The sequence below is a fragment of the Poecilia latipinna genome, unplaced genomic scaffold (genome assembly GCF_001443285.1).
Source record: "Poecilia latipinna isolate Pla-1442-1.1 unplaced genomic scaffold, P_latipinna-1.0 Scaffold145, whole genome shotgun sequence".
NCBI lineage: Eukaryota > Metazoa > Chordata > Actinopteri > Cyprinodontiformes > Poeciliidae > Poecilia > Poecilia latipinna.
The window spans coordinates 303666-323413 of NW_015112761.1; the positions used below are offsets into that span (position 1 = coordinate 303666).

Sequence of the window (19748 nt, forward strand, 5' to 3'; positions counted from 1 at the left end):
GTGATCGGTATCGGTGATCGGCCCTCATGGGTGATCGGAATCAGAATCGGCAGGAAAAAACCTGATCGGCACATCTCTAGTTACAACATGATTATATCTCAAAAAAGTTGGTTTTCCATAATACTACAACTTTAAAGCTGCAGTATGTAACTATCAGAAAATATGTTTTATGTATTTATTAAAATTGTCACCGTGTTGTGACAGTTTGCTATGAGTCAGATAATCTGTGAAAAGATCAATCAGAACAACATCATAACTTGATGTTATGATCAAGTTAAAACATCGTACACACGACCCGTGTGAACGATGTTATTTTTCCAAACATACATTTTCATGAAGATTCGGCTGGGTGTGGACAAGGCCTCAGACTGAATCCGTTCCTGTTTGTGCGAGGGCGGCCTCCTCACCTGAAGGGCTGGATGTCCACATACTCCTTCTCCTTCTTGCCCAGACGGTGTTTAATGAGGTACTCCCTCTGCCCGGCCTCGCTGGACAGCATGGCCTGCCGCATGCTGTTGGTAGACGGACTGTCGCACCAGGACGTCGGCCGGTCCGTGTAGTCAGTCGGCCTGAAACTACTGGATTAAAAAACAAAAGAAATGGTTAACAGACAGAAGCATTTCAGATGAATCACACACCCTTTCCAGGCGGACTCACTCTGGTTTGGTGTTGGATATGACAGCGGTGCCTCGGCCCTGAAAGGCTGCAGCCGAGTCTTTTGGGATTGGAGGCGGAGGAAGAGGATTGGAGGGAGGGAAGGAGGCTTTTCGGGGAGGCAGAGTGGGAACAGGAGGCGGCTCTCTGGACGCGACGATCCGATTCTGCTGGTTCTTCTTCTCCTCCACTTTAACGGGGTTCTTCAAGCCCTCTCCAAATCCGTATTCTGACACAAAAAATGTTCAGGAAAGATCAAAAACAGGATTATGAAAAATTAAGATTAAATATTATTAAACTGTTAAATATTACAATATTATTTAATATATAATATGTTTTTGATGAGAGAATAACATTATAACATGATTTAAAGCTAAAAAAAAAAGTTAATTTTACATTTTAAACCATGAAAGTAAAAGTTTTACATAAAAACATTTAAAGCAACTTCAGTATAATAAATAAATATTACATAATATTAAATTTAATTCTAATATTAAATAATTTAATTATATTATTTTATATTATTTTTTAAACATTAAGGTTAAAACCAGACAAAAAAAATCCCTTGATTTAGTTTCAGATGTCAAACTAACATTTTAAACTGTAAACAAGCTGATTTTTACCGCAGGCATTATGATTTCCTGCTGCGTTGTTGAGGTTGGAGACCGGCGCTGTGCAGGTTCTGGTCTGGTGGTCTCCGCTGCTGTTGGCGGTCTTTGTGGCTCGTTGTGGTGGAACCGGAACCGGACCTCGATACGCCGCTGGAGTGAGCGGCTCCATCGCTTTGGGTTTACTTGGCTTGGATGCAACTGGACAGATTAACAGATCAGTCAGAGGAAAATTTAAAATAAGCAAATATTTATGTCTTAGAACATTCATCTGAGCATAAAGAACAGCTGATGTCCTCGAGAAACGCAAACACCAAAGTAACTTTCATCTGTTTCAGCAGACGACTGCAAAAGACAAACATTTAATGAAAAAAATAACAAAAATTGAAATTCAGAGATTTTTTCTCAAGGTCAAATAAACGAAAAAGAAACCCAAAAATTCAAGAAACTGTACAGCTTTGATAAGCCATTTCAGGCAGTTTACAGATACAATTCCTATTTGGAACATTTTAATTAAAATAAAGTGAGTTCAGTTTTTTGAGGTGTATTTTAGTTTAAAAGTCTTTCAAAATCAATTATTTTCATAGTATTTTTGTATTCCATTTTTGAGATTGAATATTTTAGTCCACAATGCAAAACTTTAAGACACCTCTGACCTAAATGAATGCATTAAGTAAACCACAATTTCTACAGCAGGTTTGACTAAAAAGAAAAATCATGAAGCTCAGCCCTCATCAGAAACCTTTTATTGTTTGTTTTATTCTTGTCATTTTCTCCTGAAATATGCAGCGTTCTCACATACGGCTTAAATGTTTTGGTGCAGCAATACAAAGTGCAAGTCACCATGTTTGGAGATTGAATTAGATTGTTTTTAAAAGAAAGCATGAAAAAAAATTAGGAAACAAGACAAGAAACGTTTAAAATGTATGCTGTTCTACCCAGTGTGATGTCATCAGAGGAATGACGTTAAATGAATAAAAACTAATAAAATTTGATCATGCAATGTTGTTCCAAACAGGACAAACGACACAAACAGTGAGTTTTCTTTAACTTTAGAAGAGTCTGCATAGTGGCTTTCTTCAGAAAAGCAAACAGTGAATATAATGGTCAAACTGGATGAACAGGTTGAAGAAGGAAACTCAAAGTAAAACCCTCCTTTAAAATCTTTATCTCTCCAGGAAGTTGGTCACAGGCGGCAACCAGGACAGGAATTTAAAAATCTCACTGACGGAGAAGCCAGGAAGCAGCTAAGTCAGCATTTAGACAACCATACTGCTCGTAAAACGTGTTTTTTCCTAACTTACACACAATACGTCTCCTATTACTGCAATCTGTCAGTGCATGACTGGAACACAAGAAGAACAAAGATTTTTTCACAATTCCCTGGTTATGATTTCTATCAGACGCTGCAGCCACAACCTAAATCACTCATTTTTACTCAATCATAAGCTATTTTCGTGTTCATGACCTCCAAAACTCATTTAAAAGCTGAGAACATTATTTTATTACTTCAGTAAACTCAAGGTAAGTGATGTTCACCCTCATTTAACCTCTTCTGCGAGTTATCGCCACATAACTCTTTATTCAGGAGAGAGTGCAGCTACTCACTTCCTGTTAAAGACAAGTTTTCCTCCCGACTGTCGCCACATGCATCCTCAGAATGAGGGAATTTTGCAAAGTCAAAGACTCAATCCAATGGTAGTGCAGGATGAGTGAATGATGCATGTCTGACTTTTTTAAATTTTATTGATAAACTGAACTGAACCGTCTTGTTTGATAATTAGGATCAATTTGGAACAAATTTAAATGAATTTGACTGGATAAACTGGACCGTTTTTTTAAAAGGTGCCTTGAGACATGCATAATTCTGAATTGGTGCAAAAAAGAAAAACTTAGTTAAAATGGAATTGATGGATTTACCAGCATAAATCAGGCAAAACTGAAAAAATAATAAATATATCAATATCAATAGAAGATACATGCAAACATTTTCGTGGCTACAAAATCTGAAATAAAAATGAATCAGTTTAAATATTCACTCTGAAAAGTTAATGAAAATGTTCAACACCAGCATAAATTACACTTCATATAAGTGATTCCTCGCTAGATTTCCTGTTATTTTTTTATTTCTCATGAAAACAAACACAAAACTAGGACAGAATAATTCACCGTGTAGAGATAACTCTGTCCATTGGAGTTCATGTCACAATAACAAATATTGCCAAACGATAAATCATCCAAGTAATTATTGTAATAAATGATATTATTGTTGTTTTAAGACAATTTTCAAGTAATAATTAAAGTTCCCTCTTTCAAAGACCAATAAAGAGCATTTAACACTTAAACTGGAAGATATTTTAAATATCCACAATAAATAAACAAAAACAACAGAACTAATAAATAAAATTAATTATAAAGTATCTGTAAACAAAATTATCCTTCATTAACAGGATACAAAGCTCCAGACTGAAGATTTTTGTCAACCAGTTTTTGGTAGAAAAACAATAAATCATGCAAATGGAAACCATTGAGCTAGTATTTATTTTCCATGCCATTAACTGATTTACTGCGGCAGGACTGGTGTGTAGTTCTGGTTTGAGTGCAGCTGAAGTGGAAAAGTCAGTTTTAAAAGTCGCAATCCAAGGTGTGTTTCCTGGTGTGCACAGGAGAGCAGAGATCAGAGCAGCGTGGCGAAATCCACCCTTGGTAAATAAATGTTAGATGAGTGACTCAATAATTAATCGCCTCACCTTGCTCTTGAGCGCTTTTCACCTGGGTTAAGAACGTCTGGGTCCGCTCATCGTCCTGCAGCTCCAGCAACAGCTCTGGAGACTTTTCTCCTCTGATTCGTATTGTAACACTCGCTGAGGAAAAAGCACCTGCATGTCAGACACGTTTGGATTTTGCAAACACATTAAAACACAAAGTGGCTGAGAAACAGAAGAAATGGGACACACCAGTGACCTAAATCAGCATTCCTTCAGCGAGCCTTGGCAACTTATGACCCAGCTCTGCTGCTAAATAAAGCAGCTTTGGGCTGCAGGCCTGCTCTAAAAATATAAGTCTGGAAAAGGGAGCTGAACTAAACTCTGCAAATATGAGTCTGAAACTTGTAACAAGCTGACTGGATGCATAAAGTTAAACTCAAGAAGAACTCACAATCGTCAGAAAAGTCAATCAGGAGAGCCTCTTCAGCTTCTGGAGGGAAACGAAACAGAAAGGAAAACGGTTAAGTTCAAAGGTCGGCGGTGGGAATGAACCTGCAGGTTTTTCAGAAGGAAACGATTTGATGTCTCCCTGAAGTGGAAATTAAAAAGTGAAAGTTTAACTTTCACATTACAGAGATGTGACCTGGTCACATTACAACCAAAAGCTAAAGAGAAAAATGACACGTGGTTTTTATTTCATTCCCTCACATTAATACACACACTACTTTTCTACACATCAAATCCCAATAACAAAGGTTGCAGGTGAAAATGTTTAATACACTAAACATCACAAACACCATGTTCTACTGAATTCTTTACCCGTTTTAAAGTTACAGAATATTTAATAATAATTATCAGAATATGCAGAATAAAAGTGAATGTCTAACGCTGAGAGGAAAAAAAGATACATACCTCGTATAATTTCAAATTTCTGGTTCACAGGTATGGATAACTGGGCCACTGGTCGAGACACGACAGCATCAGGAGTGGCCAAAACGCCCAATCTAGATGAGAGCAGCACAGATTCTGACGTTCAAATTACTGAACCATTCAGTTTTATAGGTTAAAAAACAAAGCATATTCAGATCAGCTGCAGAAATATTTACTTTTTCAATCACAAAACCCTTTATGCAATTAAAACTCAATCATTCAGCACAAGTAAGACGCGTGTGCTGGGAAGATTTTAATCATTATTAATGGAACAAAATGCAAATTTAGTATTTAAAAAGAGAGCATGCATTCATGCAAATTCATCCACTAATCTGCAGTTAGGTGAAATCAGCTGAATAAGGGAACAACGGTGGAAAAACAACAAGCAGGCTGGCTCTGCTCTACATTCAAAGTTAATAAAGACAAGTCTGAGGGAAAAACTGAATAAGTTATGATGTTTTAAAACAAAAGGATTCAGACCTTTGATGCGTGTTAATGTGGGCGGGAAACGCTAACTGATATCTGACTGGGACTGAATCAGCGCTCTACCCAGACTTCTCTTTCACTTCACAATAAAAATGACTCAAGCTTTCTAAATGCGTCGCAGGGAGTTCTCTGAATCAACTGGGATAACCTCAGACGTCACAAACTACAACCAAAAATCTACTGCAAAGGGGCTGAATCCAGTCACATCATAACCCAGAGGAAAATACTACAACTTCACAATATATTCATCTGCTAGAGTACTCCCAATGCTGCTAAACAATTAAATTTTTTTGAGAAATTTGTTTATTTTTTTATTTTTTAGGACTTTCAGCCAAAGACTTAAGCTAACAGGATTTAGGTTTCAAGTTAACGTGATTATTGAGCAGAATATCACCTCTCTGTCTGCTCTTTGAACAGCAACACATAGAGAATAAAAATAATTAAGTTGGGCAACCTTTTATCGCAATTAATTAACCTGCTTTGCAGCTCTGGTTTTAAAACCAGGTCATCTTAAAATAATCCTTCAGTTTATGGTGATTTTGCATTAAGGAATATTTCCAAAAATGACACGAAGAGAGAAAAGAGAAACCTGTTTATGATATACCTTTGAACCTTTTGCTTATATACTAGCGGTAAGAATTTATCATATTGTTTATTTTTTATCATGATACATTGCTTGTCATGATAAGAATTTTTATTTATCATTTTCACAGTAAATTCCCCATTAATGATGTTTAAAATCCACAAAAACTGTCTGTATTGTAGAGATTGTTGGTTTCACTATTTCCTCCACAGTTTGTTCAATAAGATTATCAACAAATATGAATAAATGTAAAAATATAAACGCAGCAGTTTAGTGAAACAAATCACACTTTTTAATGCAACTGGTGTCCTAAAGAAAAGGGTTATGGCAACAGATTCGACATCTGTGTTTATCTTGGAAAAGCATAATGAATTTAACTAAAAAAACAAAAATAAAATTAAAAAATGAAAATCCAAAAATAATGTATTTTAATGTCTTTTCTTTCTTTCCATCAAAACACGACAAACATCGTCAAAAATATGGCTCAACAAGAAGTCTTTCAAAATAAAAACTGAATTTCAAAATAAAGCTAACCTAAATTAATATTAACTTTACCTACAGAGAATAAAAAAACAAAAATCTTTGTGTGAAATATATAACCTAGATATTCCTTATTTATGGTTCTATCAAAAAGTATTACAAATGGATGAGCTGCAGATAAAATCTGTTTTATTCAACAAATAAAACTACAGAGTTCAGCTTCATAATTGTTAGTTTTTATAGGCCAGTAATTGTTCATGTTTACATTCAACCTTTTGTATGCTTGTAAAATTGAATCTGGATCGTGCTTATGGAGTGCTACTAGTGCAAAGAGTGGATCTTACAAAATTATGGATGTGAACAGTCAAAATGACTGGAAACAGATGTTTAAAAACAGTGACCAAGTTTCTGTTGCTAGGCAACGTTCAAGAGGGCAGGATTTAGTCTCCCTTTAGTCTGAGATGACTTGGGTCATTCATAGGCATGCTGCAATAAATCAATTAATCACATGATAAATTAAAACAAGCCCAATAATTTCCATTTGCATTATTTATTATTTTTCTCCTTTCTCTCTCGCTCTCTACCAAAAACTGGATGATGAAAGTCTTTAGTCTGTCTTTTGGTCTCAACAAGTCTTTTTATTTTGAAGGACAATTTTGTTTAGACTCGATTAATTTTATTTGTTGTTTTGTTTATTAACCAGTCAACATGTTTTGTTTCCCTCACTCTGATTTATAATTTTTATCTTCCCTATTTTGAGCAATTTAATTAAATTCCCTCAGATTGGTACAACGAAAATAAGAAGTATGCAGTCATTTCCAGTTTTCTACTATAAAACAGACAACTTTCATGGTGAATAAATCAATTATCATTACTCATTATATAAAGGTATGACAAAATGTATACATTTTATTTGAGCCGTCATAGTTTAATTTGGCCCATCAGAACTGCTTCTTGGATGAGTTAATGTTGTTTAAACAGCCTGAGGCTTGGAGCCCATGTGACTCTCATTACAGCCCAAGACCAAGCGAAGGAATTCAGAGTAATCTGCGGTGAGGTGGATGATGGTGGAACTTACTGGGAGCTATACTGGTGGTTGGACACACAGCTCCCACTATCACTAAGCAAACGCTGCAGCTGCCAAACGGACACTAGCCATGATTACCGCATGACTTCCTGTTAAATTACAATCCAGTGGCAACAAAAAAGCTTCTCATTCAGCTAAAACTCCTGGAATCAAAAAGTTCTGATTCAACCTGGATCAGCTTTGCTTTCCAACAACACATCCTGTCTGTCAGTGTGACATTGTTCGGGTGACAACTTCTCGAAAGTGCTTTGATTATCTTGCATGTTTGCATGTTGAAAGCCATATTTGTTTATAAAGTAGGGCGCTGGATGTTAACTGATGAGACATTTCTTATATACACAACTCTGCATACATGACATACATTCAGGCTCCATGGCAGCCAATCCAAATAAGGCAGAACACCAAACACTGAAATCCTGCACTGAGAAATTATTTTGTGCCCCACAGATCCACACAATACACTGAACAACAACCATCGTCGCAAAAATCAATATGTACCAATGTAACAGGGTTTTATTTCAACAATAATGTAGATGCGGAGTTTGTCAAAATTGTTCATTTATTCCTCAAATTATTTTTTGTTTAGTCAAAAGTTGTGATGTGCTCCTGACATTTATTGCTACTTTGCTCTTGACCGTTGGTGGTTACCATAGCAACCGGTAACCGACAGCTCCTCCCCCTTTTTTCTGTGGCCTTCTGGGACTGTGGTATTTATTCAGATCAGCTCTGCGTTTTCTTTATAGGCATTATATTTTAGCATATATTTAAGACAAATTTAATTATATAAACGGTTTCATATGCAACTTTGTCCTGTTTTTTTTAACCATTATCATAATTAGCTGTATTTAATTTTACAACTGTAAACTGCTCATTGGAAGCCATTGCTCTGTCTTTTGTGTAGGTTTATTCATTGTATTTTATTTGATGTAAATGGACAGAAAACAACTTAATTTTCTCTCTTGTTAGAATAAATTCAATGAACATGAGTGCGTCTGTTGCGAAGTCAACCTACTGGACCTGAGACGAACAAAGAAGGGTTACACTAAGACAAGAAAGCTTAATTTTCAACAACACTCCTCAGTGTGAGCTTTTACTAAGTAACAAGTAATTAAACTCAAGATGGCTGAAAAGAGTATAGGAATATTGGTTAACTTTATCCTTTTGAAATTTATCACATTTTTTAAAATGCCAGATTCTTTCATGAAACATTTTAATGGAAAACAAGTGGAAACTACTGTTTGGATAATCATTAAAATAGTCATAATCGCTCATTTATAAGAGTATGAATGAGTAACTTTTGAAAATAACTTTAAGCCGTTATTAAACATACTTGTTATTTATTAGCCCATATTTTTATACTTAAAATTGTTTTCAGTGGTCTATTGTTGCATTCTGATCTTAAATGTTTCTTTATTTCCATTAGCTATAAGCAGAAAATCAATAAGTTACATAATGTATTTAATTTTGTGAATTTAAAATGATTTATTTCTGACAATGTGGCAGGACACTTCCTTCACTCAACGAAAGATGCGTTGTTTAAAAATATTTTGAATGATGTTTTTATGTTTTCTCATATTAGTTATTAAAGAGAAAACAGAATCAGTTAAAAAAATAAGCAGGTTAAAGCTTTACAAAGCCAGAGCTCCGAAATTAGCTGAAAATTATGATCAGTGCACAAAAAAATGTCTTAACACAAACTCAATCTGTTATTGATTTACCAGCTGTCCAACACTAAAACCTGTTTTTATATATCTGATACTTACATAAACTCTCCATTGCGTTCAATTAGAGACAGCAGTCTGGGCTCCTTCTGGCCAGACCTCAGCTCTTGACCTTTCACAGTGTGAGCAGCTCAATCAAGGAATCAATGTGATGGAGGATGAGGGAGCAGTGCGGACATCACAACAAAGGGCCTGTTCAACTCAAACATTACCCCACTGCGCCGAATAATCGATTAGTTTCATTCTGGCAGCAGATAGATGTTAAAATGAAGCCATAGAAAGTGAAAACAGGAGTCAAAATAATCTGACGGAAAACAGGACAAGAGGGATGCAGTTTGGAAGCAACAACATTACATTAAATAATGGCTGTTACTGAAATATAAATAGGTTTAGTCAATGTTAGTAGCATTATATGTTCATATGGTTAGCAGGGCATTAAAAGTCGGTTGTGTTCTTATCAGATACATAAAGCTAACGTTAGCCTAACCCCAACTAAAAAATAAAATGTAAACATCACTGAAAGGATATTGCCAAGCATTCCTCGTTGGATATCCCCAAAGTGGACTCCATTCTTACCCGGATCACATAAATACCCCTTCGCGGTTGGCTTTGTGTGGGATCGGCAGGAATGTCGGGGCGAGGAAAGTTAAATCCCAACCCGGCGCCGCGGCGGCCTCCTTCCGGGCAGCTGTTTGTTTTCAGCGGCTAATGCTAGCAGCAGCTGGAGGGAGTCTCAAATGTTTCAACAAGTCGTAGAGCTCCACAAATCTCGATTAGCGTCCATAACTCTGTCACATACGCTTATGTTATCCCGCTTTCTTCACGTCCCGCTCGGTGTCAGGAGGCCAACCGGTGGGGCAACATAGCGTGAGCGGACAGTTAGGAGCAGATACACCGCTGCTCCTCCAGTAAAGAGATCGCTATGTAGGCTCCCTCCTCCACCCACGTTCGTCAACACGGACGGACTTCATCTTCCAGACTTCAGCGGATCAGGACTAAATCCTATACTGCCTCCTACTGCCACGGTATGGAGTTAGATTTGTTTCACAATTATTCAATCAAAAAAAAAATCATGTCAAAAAAAAAAAAAAAAATCTTAAAAAGTTTTTAATTATAAAAATATTTTTTTACGAAACAAAAAAATTAAAGATTTTTTTTTATTGAATACTACTTTTTTGTTTGACATGATTTTTTTTTTTTGATTGAATAATTGTGAAACAAATCTAACTCCATACCACGGAGTATGCAGTAACACTTTCTTTTATTCTAAAATCTTACAAAACTAAATTCAGCTAGATAACCACGGGTTAGCTCTAGTTAGCTAGGTGGCTAGATGGCTAGCCAGCGCCGAAGATGTTTTTGTAAAAGTTATTGACTATGTTTTTAGGTTTTGTACTAAACATCTGTTTATCACAAAAAATAAATAAAAATAAAAATAATTTCTTTAATTTTTTTTTTTTTTGCCTGTGAGTATTTTTGGCTAATAATTTTGGCCCATGTATCTCATGATTTAATAACCATCAGTATGGTGATTCTGTGCTCTACACCAGAATTAATTAACATCTTAGACAGAGGAGACTGGAGTTGAACCAATTTGAAGGATATTATATCAAAGCTTGTTTAAAATCTCTAGTAGTGCCGTTTGTTATTATTTATAAATACCTATCAGCAAGTAGGCTCCACTAGAATAAATAAATGCAGGCTGGGTGCATGGATGCAGAAATACATCACTGCATAGAGTACCAATCAATTTTTATTAGTTTTAATATTTTTACATTGTGTTAATTTCATATTTTTCATACATTAGACAAACCAGTTTAATAAAAACAGTTAAAGTGGTGGAAGATCTTCATATGAGGATATTATTAATTAAAAGAACATGTGGTCAGTTTTGATTTTAAACGCACCAATCCTACTAAACCTTTGCTACGTTAATGACGGCCAGCAAATGAAAGTTCCTTTTTGTTTCTGTCAGATCTTAATCAGTTGCTGTACGTTTTAATCTTGTGAATGGCATAAGGACTAGAGTCCAGCTGTGGCCAGATGTCTCCTTTGGGATGAGCTCTGGTCTGCTGCACTTCTCGCTCAACCAGTTCCACTGACAAGGTGGACGGACTTAAAGTCTCCGTTGCGCGGTAGGACTGCGTGAGGTGGCGGAAGGACGAAGTGTCCGAGACGTCTTCGTCAAAGAGGTCGTCCATGAGCTCCTTGCGCTGCCTGCGAGAGGCTTTCAGCTGATAGTTCAGGTCAGAAACCAGATCTTTAACGTCTCTCACTAGTGTGGAGCGAAGCCCGAACAGACAGAGCAGGAACACCAGACCGGCACAAATACCAGAGACAAAGTACAGAGCCACTCTCTCTGGGAGACCTGCAGGAGAGGAGAGGGATCATTAATCACAACTCAAAGACACTCCATATTCATGTAGACCAGTGGTGCCCAAAGTTGGTCCTCGAGGGCCGGGATCCTGCATGTTTTAGTTCTCTCCCTGGTTTAACGCACCCGGATCAAATGATGGCTCATTAGAAGACCTAAGGAGAACATTGACATGCTGTAAAGGTTTTTACCACCACCAGGGAGAGAACTAAAACATGCAGGATGCCGGGCCTCGAGGGTCGACTTTGGGCACCCCCGATGTAGACCAAAGATGTAATTATATCAGCATGCAGCAGGAATAAATTCACCTCAAGTTCTAAAATGCAAAAATGTTCATACAGTTACTATCCAAGACTAAATAAGTGGCTTTAAAATAAAATTAATACAAAAGCAGAGAGAATCTGGTTGGTCGTTGAACATTTTTCCCCAGCAACAGATTTAAATTGACACCAACCATACCCCACCCACCATCAGCATTACTGCAGGAATCCTCAACATTGGCATGGTTAATTGTGTGCAGGCAGGTGTGTTTATTTTTGTTTATTGTGATACTTTACAGTTCTTAGCAAAATTCTTCATAGGCCTTAAGCTTTTTCACACTTTTACCATGGACCATGTTTTGTTCTTTTTCTGGGAAATATTTGTGTTTTTTGGTGTTGAATCCTCATACATTAGTGGTGCTGTTGTCAGTCAGTTGCTATGGCAACGTGTCTATGTGTAGTGTAGACCATATGGAGAAAAAAGAATAAGAGGCATTTTGAGTTGTTCTTCACAGTTTTTCTGGGTTGTTTTTTCCTTTGCTGTGGTGCTCTTCACTAAATTAATAACGCCTACATCTCCAGGTCTCATTTTGCTGACTGGGTTTGTTCTACTGCAGCATCGCAACTACAGATGACAAATAATATGATCGGCTTTTTGCCCTCAAACATTGTGCGCATGTGCAAAATTTCTGGGAAAACAACAGCATTCAATGTGTGTTGATAAGCAGCCATAAAGAATGGATGGATGGATGGAAAATCTGGCAATGTTCAAGGGTAATGAATCATTCAGAAAACTCATTACAGCTGCTTTTATTTGAACGAAGTCAGATTTGATATATGCCTCGATGGGTGAGCCTATCTTTCCACTTTTCACTCTTTCATAAGTGTACAGACATTTGCACATTTTCTAAACAAGCAGATGCATTTATGTAACATAAGGGGGCGCCCACTCTCTATCGTGTGGGGATGAACAGAAAGCAACAAAAAGAAACCCTTACACAAATGCCACAACTAATTATTTAGAATGCTGATGTCTCTGGCTTAACTTCTACCTAACTTGAGTTCTCTGTAAGTTAGTAAGAAACACATTTTCAAAAATAAATGTTATTTTTGAAAATAACATTTTCAAAAATGTCTGATATATTTGTGGGCAAATATATCAGAAGGGTCCATTAAAAAACTTGACCCCATGGTGTCTCAGGGTATCAGAGCACATACCCAATATTTTTTCAATGATCTCCAGACAGTTGGTAAAGAGCACATTTTGCGGCCTGTAGGTGGGGCCAGTGTACCATCCACCTGCAGGTGAGAGGGGTCTGGGCTCAGAGACCAGTCAGCCGGGCAGATCGTGCAACAAAACCTGAGAAAATCCGATTAGTGCCTCACCGTGTGTGAGGTCTGAGATCATGAAGGGGTCAGTCGACCCTCGACCCACATCTTCAAGAAGATATCTGGGCACTAAAAAGGAAATTATATGTTTACATGCTGCACTGCAACAATACAGACTTATCAAGTATTTTTGGTCTAGCTTCTAGTGGAAATATTTTATTACATTTGAAACAAGACAAAACTAACTTACAAATAACTTTCCAGCAAGATGTAGGAGTTTAATTTAAGTCAGTAATTCCTTAATATTCAATTCAATTCAGTTAAAATGAAAAAAATAATTCAGATTCTTGAAAAAGTAAATAGTGATGGTTATTGGCATCTACTCTTCTAGCGGTCTGTATTACAGAGAATCTGAAAAAGCCTCTGACTGAAGACACTATGTCTTCCCAAGATCTGATGAAGATAATGGTCAGGGTTGTCCATGATTTTCCTGATTTTATGAAGAATCCTTCTTTGTATCATAATTATCACCATAACATTAATGAAAAAATCCTAGTTCAGTTATAACATGGGGAAAATGTCTTGTTATTAGTGAAGTAATCTGCCAGGGCAATAGTACTTTTGTCAATATTAATGAATTATTTACTAAAAATCTTACATCTTGCTGAAAATTTACTTGTAAGTTAGTTTTGTTTTATTTCAAGTATACTAAGATATTTGCACTAAAAACCAAGAATACCTAGTAAGATTTTGTGTTTTTGTGGTGTGCCTCAGCTGTGGATAACAAGATCCACCCTGTTACTTACCACAAGTGAAGGAGACTCGCAGGTGTTTCCTGGTGCCGGGGAAGCAAGGGTCCCCAAAGGTTTGAGTATCTGCAAAGATTGAACAGTTTTCTCTGCCGTGACACCTGCGGGAAACCTTCCTCAGAGCCACAGCTGACAAGCACTCTGAAACAGACAAAACAGACAAATATATATCATACCTCACAGATAAACAGTTTTTCCCCTGTTTATCACCAAATGTTTGCTTCAGACCCATGTTGGATTTTGATCCCGGCTCCTCAGGACAGTTGGGACTTCCATGAAGCAGGTGTCCAAATGTAGCAGAGTAGATGGCGAGGACGGACTCGTTTTTACACATCAGCCTCAGACGCTCGTTTTCACACACAAGTCTTGTGTGATGGTGTTCTGGGGGAAAAAAAAAATAAAAAATATGAAGCAAAACCAGATAAGCATCTGCAGACTGACATGTTTCACACTGTGAAATGATTGGTGTCCCAGTGAGTGAGAGGAGCACAGTGGGTGTCCTGCAGCGTCTGGCTCCAGGAAGTTGGCAGCAGATCCTGAATGCTGGTGGGCGTGGGCCTCAGGCTGGCTGCACCACTTCCTGTGGATGCTCTTTTGGGATTAAAAGTTTTTTAGGGACAGGGCGTTCAGTGGTCTGATGCACTGATAAGGTGGGCGGTTCACACCGCAGTCAAAAGTGACCCAAATCCGATTTTTTTTTTTTTTTTTTTGCCTTAATGCGACCTGTATCTGATCTTTTCATGACAGTCTGAACAACACAGGTCGGATTTTTCTTCGAATATCCAAGCTAGTTTGGATATCCGATACGTATCCGATCTTTTCAAATGTGACTTGAGTCTGAACGGCCAGATCGCATTTGTCCGACCTAAACGTCACTGATACTCGACAAACGTCACTATTCTGCGCCTTGATACTCGCAAGCGGGAAGAAAAATAACAACCATGGCGGACTATAATGAGGATTAAGTTGTTAATGTGCTGGCTGCGGTCGAATAACAACTTCAAAACCGTAAGCTATGCTCCACCGGTGGCATCCATGTTTACTTCAGCAAACAGTCTCTATGTGTGACGTTATTGCGCCCTCTACTGCGCATGCGGGACACGTTCAGGTCGTTTACAGTTCACACTGGAGAACACGTACAGATTGCATATATTTGCAAGTGTGAAAGACCACGGCAAAAACTGTCAAATTTGACAAAAAATCAGAATTGGCTCCATCCAGGCTGCAGGGGTAATGTAGCCTAAGAAGAGGTACACTAAAAGTTAGAATATATTGAAATAGTCAACCAAACTTTGAATTAAAACAACAAAAGTCAAATGTAAAGCTAATAGTTTATAGCTAAATGAAAATAATTGTGCTATTTATTGCAGAACTCGATGTGTAAAGAAGAAATTTCTTCCTTATTTTTAAAATATTTTCTTTTCATTTTTTTTTACATTTTAAAAAAGTCTTCTATCTCTGGTAATATCCCCATATTTGTGTGATGTAAAAAAAAAATTAGTCCAACATTCATTGTTCATACCATATAGCATATTGAGCTGAAAAACAAACAAAATGTTTAGCTTAGTTAATTCAGTCTAAAACACAGTAGTTGTTTTCAAAGTACTCATTGATGTACCTGGTTTGCACTTGTAAGACACCAAGAGGTACTTGGTAGTGAGTGGACAGGGATCCGGTCCAAACACAGGAGCGAGGACGGGAATGTGACATGACCGCTCGTCCTGACACTCCGACTGCGCCTTCTGCAACAGCAGGAAAACATCTGGCATTCTACATGAATCAATGATGTAATAAATCTGCATTTTTCAAAGTGAGGACATCAGGAGGTTGGAGGGAAGATGTGAAAAAAATGGAAAACAAAAAAAAAATGTAATCCAATACATTTTTAAATCAAATTTTAAACTTTTGATAAATGTAAGTATTAGATATGGGTGAAAACCTATCACTGTTTAAGAGTTTCACATCATTCAATATCGATAAATATCAATATCAATAATTATTATTTTTTTATTTGTTTTAAATATGTGAAAAACTTTTATCCCACTTTTTACTCCTCATTATTGTTTATTTCTAAGCAGTTACAAGGCAGTGCTGAAACTTGAAACTGCAAGTTACTTAACAGGCTGTTGCTAGGTAACCACAGAGTGAATGAGTTGCTAGGTAACCAAAGAGTGATTAGTTAGTTGATTCCAGCAACCTTGTTTTAGCTGGTTGTGAGAGGTTGAGTGACTTATGCTTTTCTGCTGCCTACATCTCCCAGAATGCTGTGTGGTTCTGAATCGGAGTTCGGTGTGTTTTCTGTGTATTGAATATTCTATCATATCTATTGATATTGACGTCCCCGGTCAGAAGCTAACATTGTTTTAGTGGCAATGGCATGGAAAATTATGGGAAATATCTGTAATAAATCACATGACTGCAGTCTCATCTACCTCTAAAGCGGTGGAGGAAGTACAATCTGTGTCCTCCTCCTCTACTGTGATGTTTGCGTTTGGTGCAGGGCACAAGTGTTTATTAGGGACACGTCTTCCATAGAAGGCCGATAGGACGGCTACAGATGTCCTGGAGGGACACTTGATGACAAGCAGGTCTCCCTCACAAGCGTGAGCCGTGTGGTTCTTCAGAATACTGTGGAGATACACTGAAACACAAATATGAGATTATTCCACTTCCCCCCTCTTTCATATTTATTCATCAGGGATGTCTTGATAAGCAATTAGTGGTCTGTAAGACATAAATGTGGCTATTTACAGTCCATGTGACTCAGCCCGGCTTCATGTGGACAGGGTGGTGTCCCCAAGTCTTCGTCACTGGGTGTAGCTCTCCAAGACAATGTTTGGACTCTGACCACACAGACAATCATGTTTCGCAGAAACACAAAGACACCGAACTGAAGTCTCCCCTCCCATCTGTATTTCCTGTAGAGGCCCCCTGTCTCTTATGTGTGTACAGTAGTTCCTCTGATGCTGTCATGTGGGATCCACCTCTGCTGGTGAGGCAAAACTCAGGGACTGTGGTTCATATTTAATGGAATAGTCACTGACTGAATGTAGTTTGACTATTTCTAGAGGACAACTTTCACATTTGTCAGTATAAACACAAACTAGGAAATCTAGAGAAGAGACTCTACTACACAAAATTCATATTTTTGTACTTCAGTTTGGGTTTCTACTGCTTCTAGACACAGCTAACACGCTTAAAAAACACCCTGAGGTTCATGTTAATATTTTTGGTGCAAAAACCTCCAGAATGTAACGTCACAATCAACTTGCACTGAGCTGTCACCTAGCAACCCCAGCAGAGTTTGCCCGTCACCTAGCAACCCAAGTTCCAGCTCATTTGGTTATCTGGTTTTAGAATAGAATAGAATAGAATAGAATAGAATAGAATAGAATAGAATAGAATAGAATAGAATAGAATAGACTTTATTGATCCCCATGGGGAAATTGGCTATTCGTTGACAAGCTACTCCATCTAAGGTGTTAAATATTAACAACACAAATATAACCATAAGAGATCAAGTTTATAAAATATAAATATATAAAATGATGTAGGTAAATCAATATGACTGTAATTGTAACTAAAAGTAATTTATATGCAGACAATGGCATTTTTTTTGTTTACTTACCATCCAGAAACTCCTTGCTGCTTGCTTGTTGGTTGTGCAGGAGGCTCTACTTCTGCTTTTTAAACATGTACAGTTGTATAATTGTGCTCAAATTGCAGCCATTTTCACGTGTGAATATAAACATTGAGTTTGGGGGCATGGCCAGCAGCAGATTATTTGGATTTAAAGTGACAAGAGGCCCTAAAACGTCTCAATCTGAAAGGAGCTCAAAATAGACTAAAATCTCATCTTTAAGAATGATTTTGAGCAGAAAAGGTAATGAACATGTTTTGCATAGGCTTATACTTATCCTAATCTGTCTGAGGAAGCATAATAAGTCACCTTTAATGTATTTTATCAGGATTTTATGTGATGGAACAAAGTAGCACATATTTGTAAAGTAGACAAAAATAATGCAGGACATGTTTTCAACTATTCCTTTGTACAACCATCTTTTGCAAGTTGCAAGCTTGAAGTGTATGTCTCTATTGACTCTTTACTTCCAGAGCCTGAAATATTTATCCATGCTTTACAACATATTCCAATCCCTTTAGTGGTTGGACTCCATAAATATGAATATTCTGATATGCTTATTTATGGATATCAGAATAAAGAGGGATGAGTCAAATACATGCTATAGTTTTATTTTCTAAAAAATATTGAAATCTGCATCATTTCCTTCCACATTTTGGCACTACTTCTGCATAAAATCTCAATGAAATACAATGGAGTTATGATTGCAACTTCACAAAATGAGGAAAAGCATAGAAAGTCTCAATACTTTTGCACAGCACTGTAATGTCCTACGTAGGCGACATTTGCTTGTTTGCTGCTCTCTGGCCGTACCAGGCACTTATTCACAAAGAGCTATTATTAGCTTGTTGCCAAACAAAAACTTCTAACAGCTACTGTCAGATACACAAAGCTTAAAAACAAAACCGTGTCTCAACAATCACCACACAGCAATTACTTTCACTGTCCAAAAAGAAAGATATCTGGTTCTCCCTCATATTTTTTCTTGCTGCCTCTTCACCCTGACTTCAATCTCGCAGCTAAGTCATCAGCTTAGAAAGAAGGATGTGCATGTTGTTAGGAAATGTCTTTCCGACACTTCCTGTTGTGGAAGCCCACACATGTGGAAAATCACGCATCAGCATTTTTTTACCCACACATTAAAAATAGGGAGGAAAGTGAAGAACTTACGAGAGAAATCAGGTGCCGAAAGTGCAACAGGCGTCCTGGGAGAAAGAAAAAGATAAAGAAAACATAAAGATGTGAAGGAACTCCATGCCTCTATCATTGTGAGTGTTTAGTAACAAAGCACTGGGGTTTGCTGTCCTTGGAAACGGGTCAATGATGTCTTTGTGTCTGCAAAAAGAAAAATACAAAACACAGCCTCCCTGCAGTTCGCTGTGTGAACAACAGTTCAAACCAGACAATTTAAACAATTTGGTAAAACCCAGATGATGATGTCATGGTTTTGTAAACTTTTGCAAATTACATGCAATTATACTATCAGAAATGAAAATGTTATGCTGCGATAATGACTGTATCAAACAGAAAAAAAATTAAGAGACTATGAAACACGGTGGAACGAGTCTTTTACCACAATGGACTGAAAAGCCGCTCAGAAAAGAAAAAGCCAGTGTTTCAAACCCTACATAAAAAGTTACATTACAGTTTGCAGAGGCACAAAGGTGTTAATATTTAGAGATGTCCTGTGGTCTAATGACACTAAATTTGTGTTGTTTGACCATAATGACCATCGTTACCTTAGGAGGAAAATGTTGAAACATTGACTTTTACAAACAGAACAGCAAAGTATCAACTCTTGACTTTGCTGTGTGTGCAATTACAAAATCAAGTGTCATTTTCTTGGACTCCGTTCTCCACCGTCAGGGTGTTTATGGAGATAAGGCCCTCTTTTTCCAAGAGGTCACTTCCAGCTGATGTGCGTCTCTCTCCATGATAGATCAGCATTCCTATCTCTGCAAAAAACACAAAACCTTACCAAGTATTCTGGTCTAATTTCAAGCACACTTGAATTAACACAAAACTAACTTACAAGTAACTCCGGAGCAAGATATAGAAGCCTGTTTTAGGTAAATAACT

General features: G+C 37.3%; 2 protein-coding genes and 1 long non-coding RNA gene across 5 annotated transcripts in view; 1 reads left to right on the forward strand and 2 right to left on the reverse strand.

Annotated features, from left to right (window-relative positions):
* Positions 1 to 10231, reverse strand: part of ocrl (OCRL inositol polyphosphate-5-phosphatase) — a 31613-nt gene extending 21382 nt beyond the window's left edge. For both annotated transcript variants that reach the window (XM_015029151.1, XM_015029150.1), the window contains exons 1-8: positions 9786 to 10231; positions 9300 to 9379; positions 4883 to 4974; positions 4422 to 4460; positions 4013 to 4126; positions 1278 to 1463; positions 658 to 883; positions 408 to 578 (exon numbers count right to left, since the gene is read on the reverse strand). In XM_015029151.1, the coding sequence (XP_014884637.1) occupies positions 408 to 578; positions 658 to 883; positions 1278 to 1463; positions 4013 to 4126; positions 4422 to 4460; positions 4883 to 4974; positions 9300 to 9379; positions 9786 to 9827 (950 nt within the window). In that variant the 5' untranslated portion in view covers positions 9828 to 10231. The remainder of the gene's footprint in view (positions 1 to 407; positions 579 to 657; positions 884 to 1277; positions 1464 to 4012; positions 4127 to 4421; positions 4461 to 4882; positions 4975 to 9299; positions 9380 to 9785) is intronic.
* LOC106945457 (uncharacterized) lies at positions 6227 to 15637 on the forward strand. The gene is made up of 3 exons (XR_001424569.1): positions 6227 to 6237; positions 10873 to 10875; positions 15085 to 15637. It is a non-coding gene; the product is annotated as an uncharacterized LOC106945457 (long non-coding RNA).
* On the reverse strand, positions 11213 to 19028 carry LOC106945456 (protein eva-1 homolog C). 2 transcript variants are annotated; one of them, XM_015029152.1, is made up of 8 exons: positions 18840 to 19028; positions 16462 to 16670; positions 15648 to 15771; positions 14258 to 14410; positions 14027 to 14170; positions 13278 to 13349; positions 13110 to 13190; positions 11213 to 11625 (listed from the first exon to the last, which is right to left on the reverse strand). In XM_015029152.1, the coding sequence occupies exons 1-8, from the start codon at positions 18934 to 18936 to the stop codon at positions 11240 to 11242; spliced, it is 1266 nt and encodes a 421-aa protein (XP_014884638.1). In that variant the 5' UTR covers positions 18937 to 19028; the 3' UTR covers positions 11213 to 11239. The 2 variants fall into 2 exon arrangements, with proteins under 2 accessions (XP_014884638.1, XP_014884639.1); XM_015029153.1 differs by lacking the exon at positions 13110 to 13190 and having other exon boundaries at positions 18840 to 19025.
* Positions 19029 to 19748: the final 720 nt, after the last annotated feature.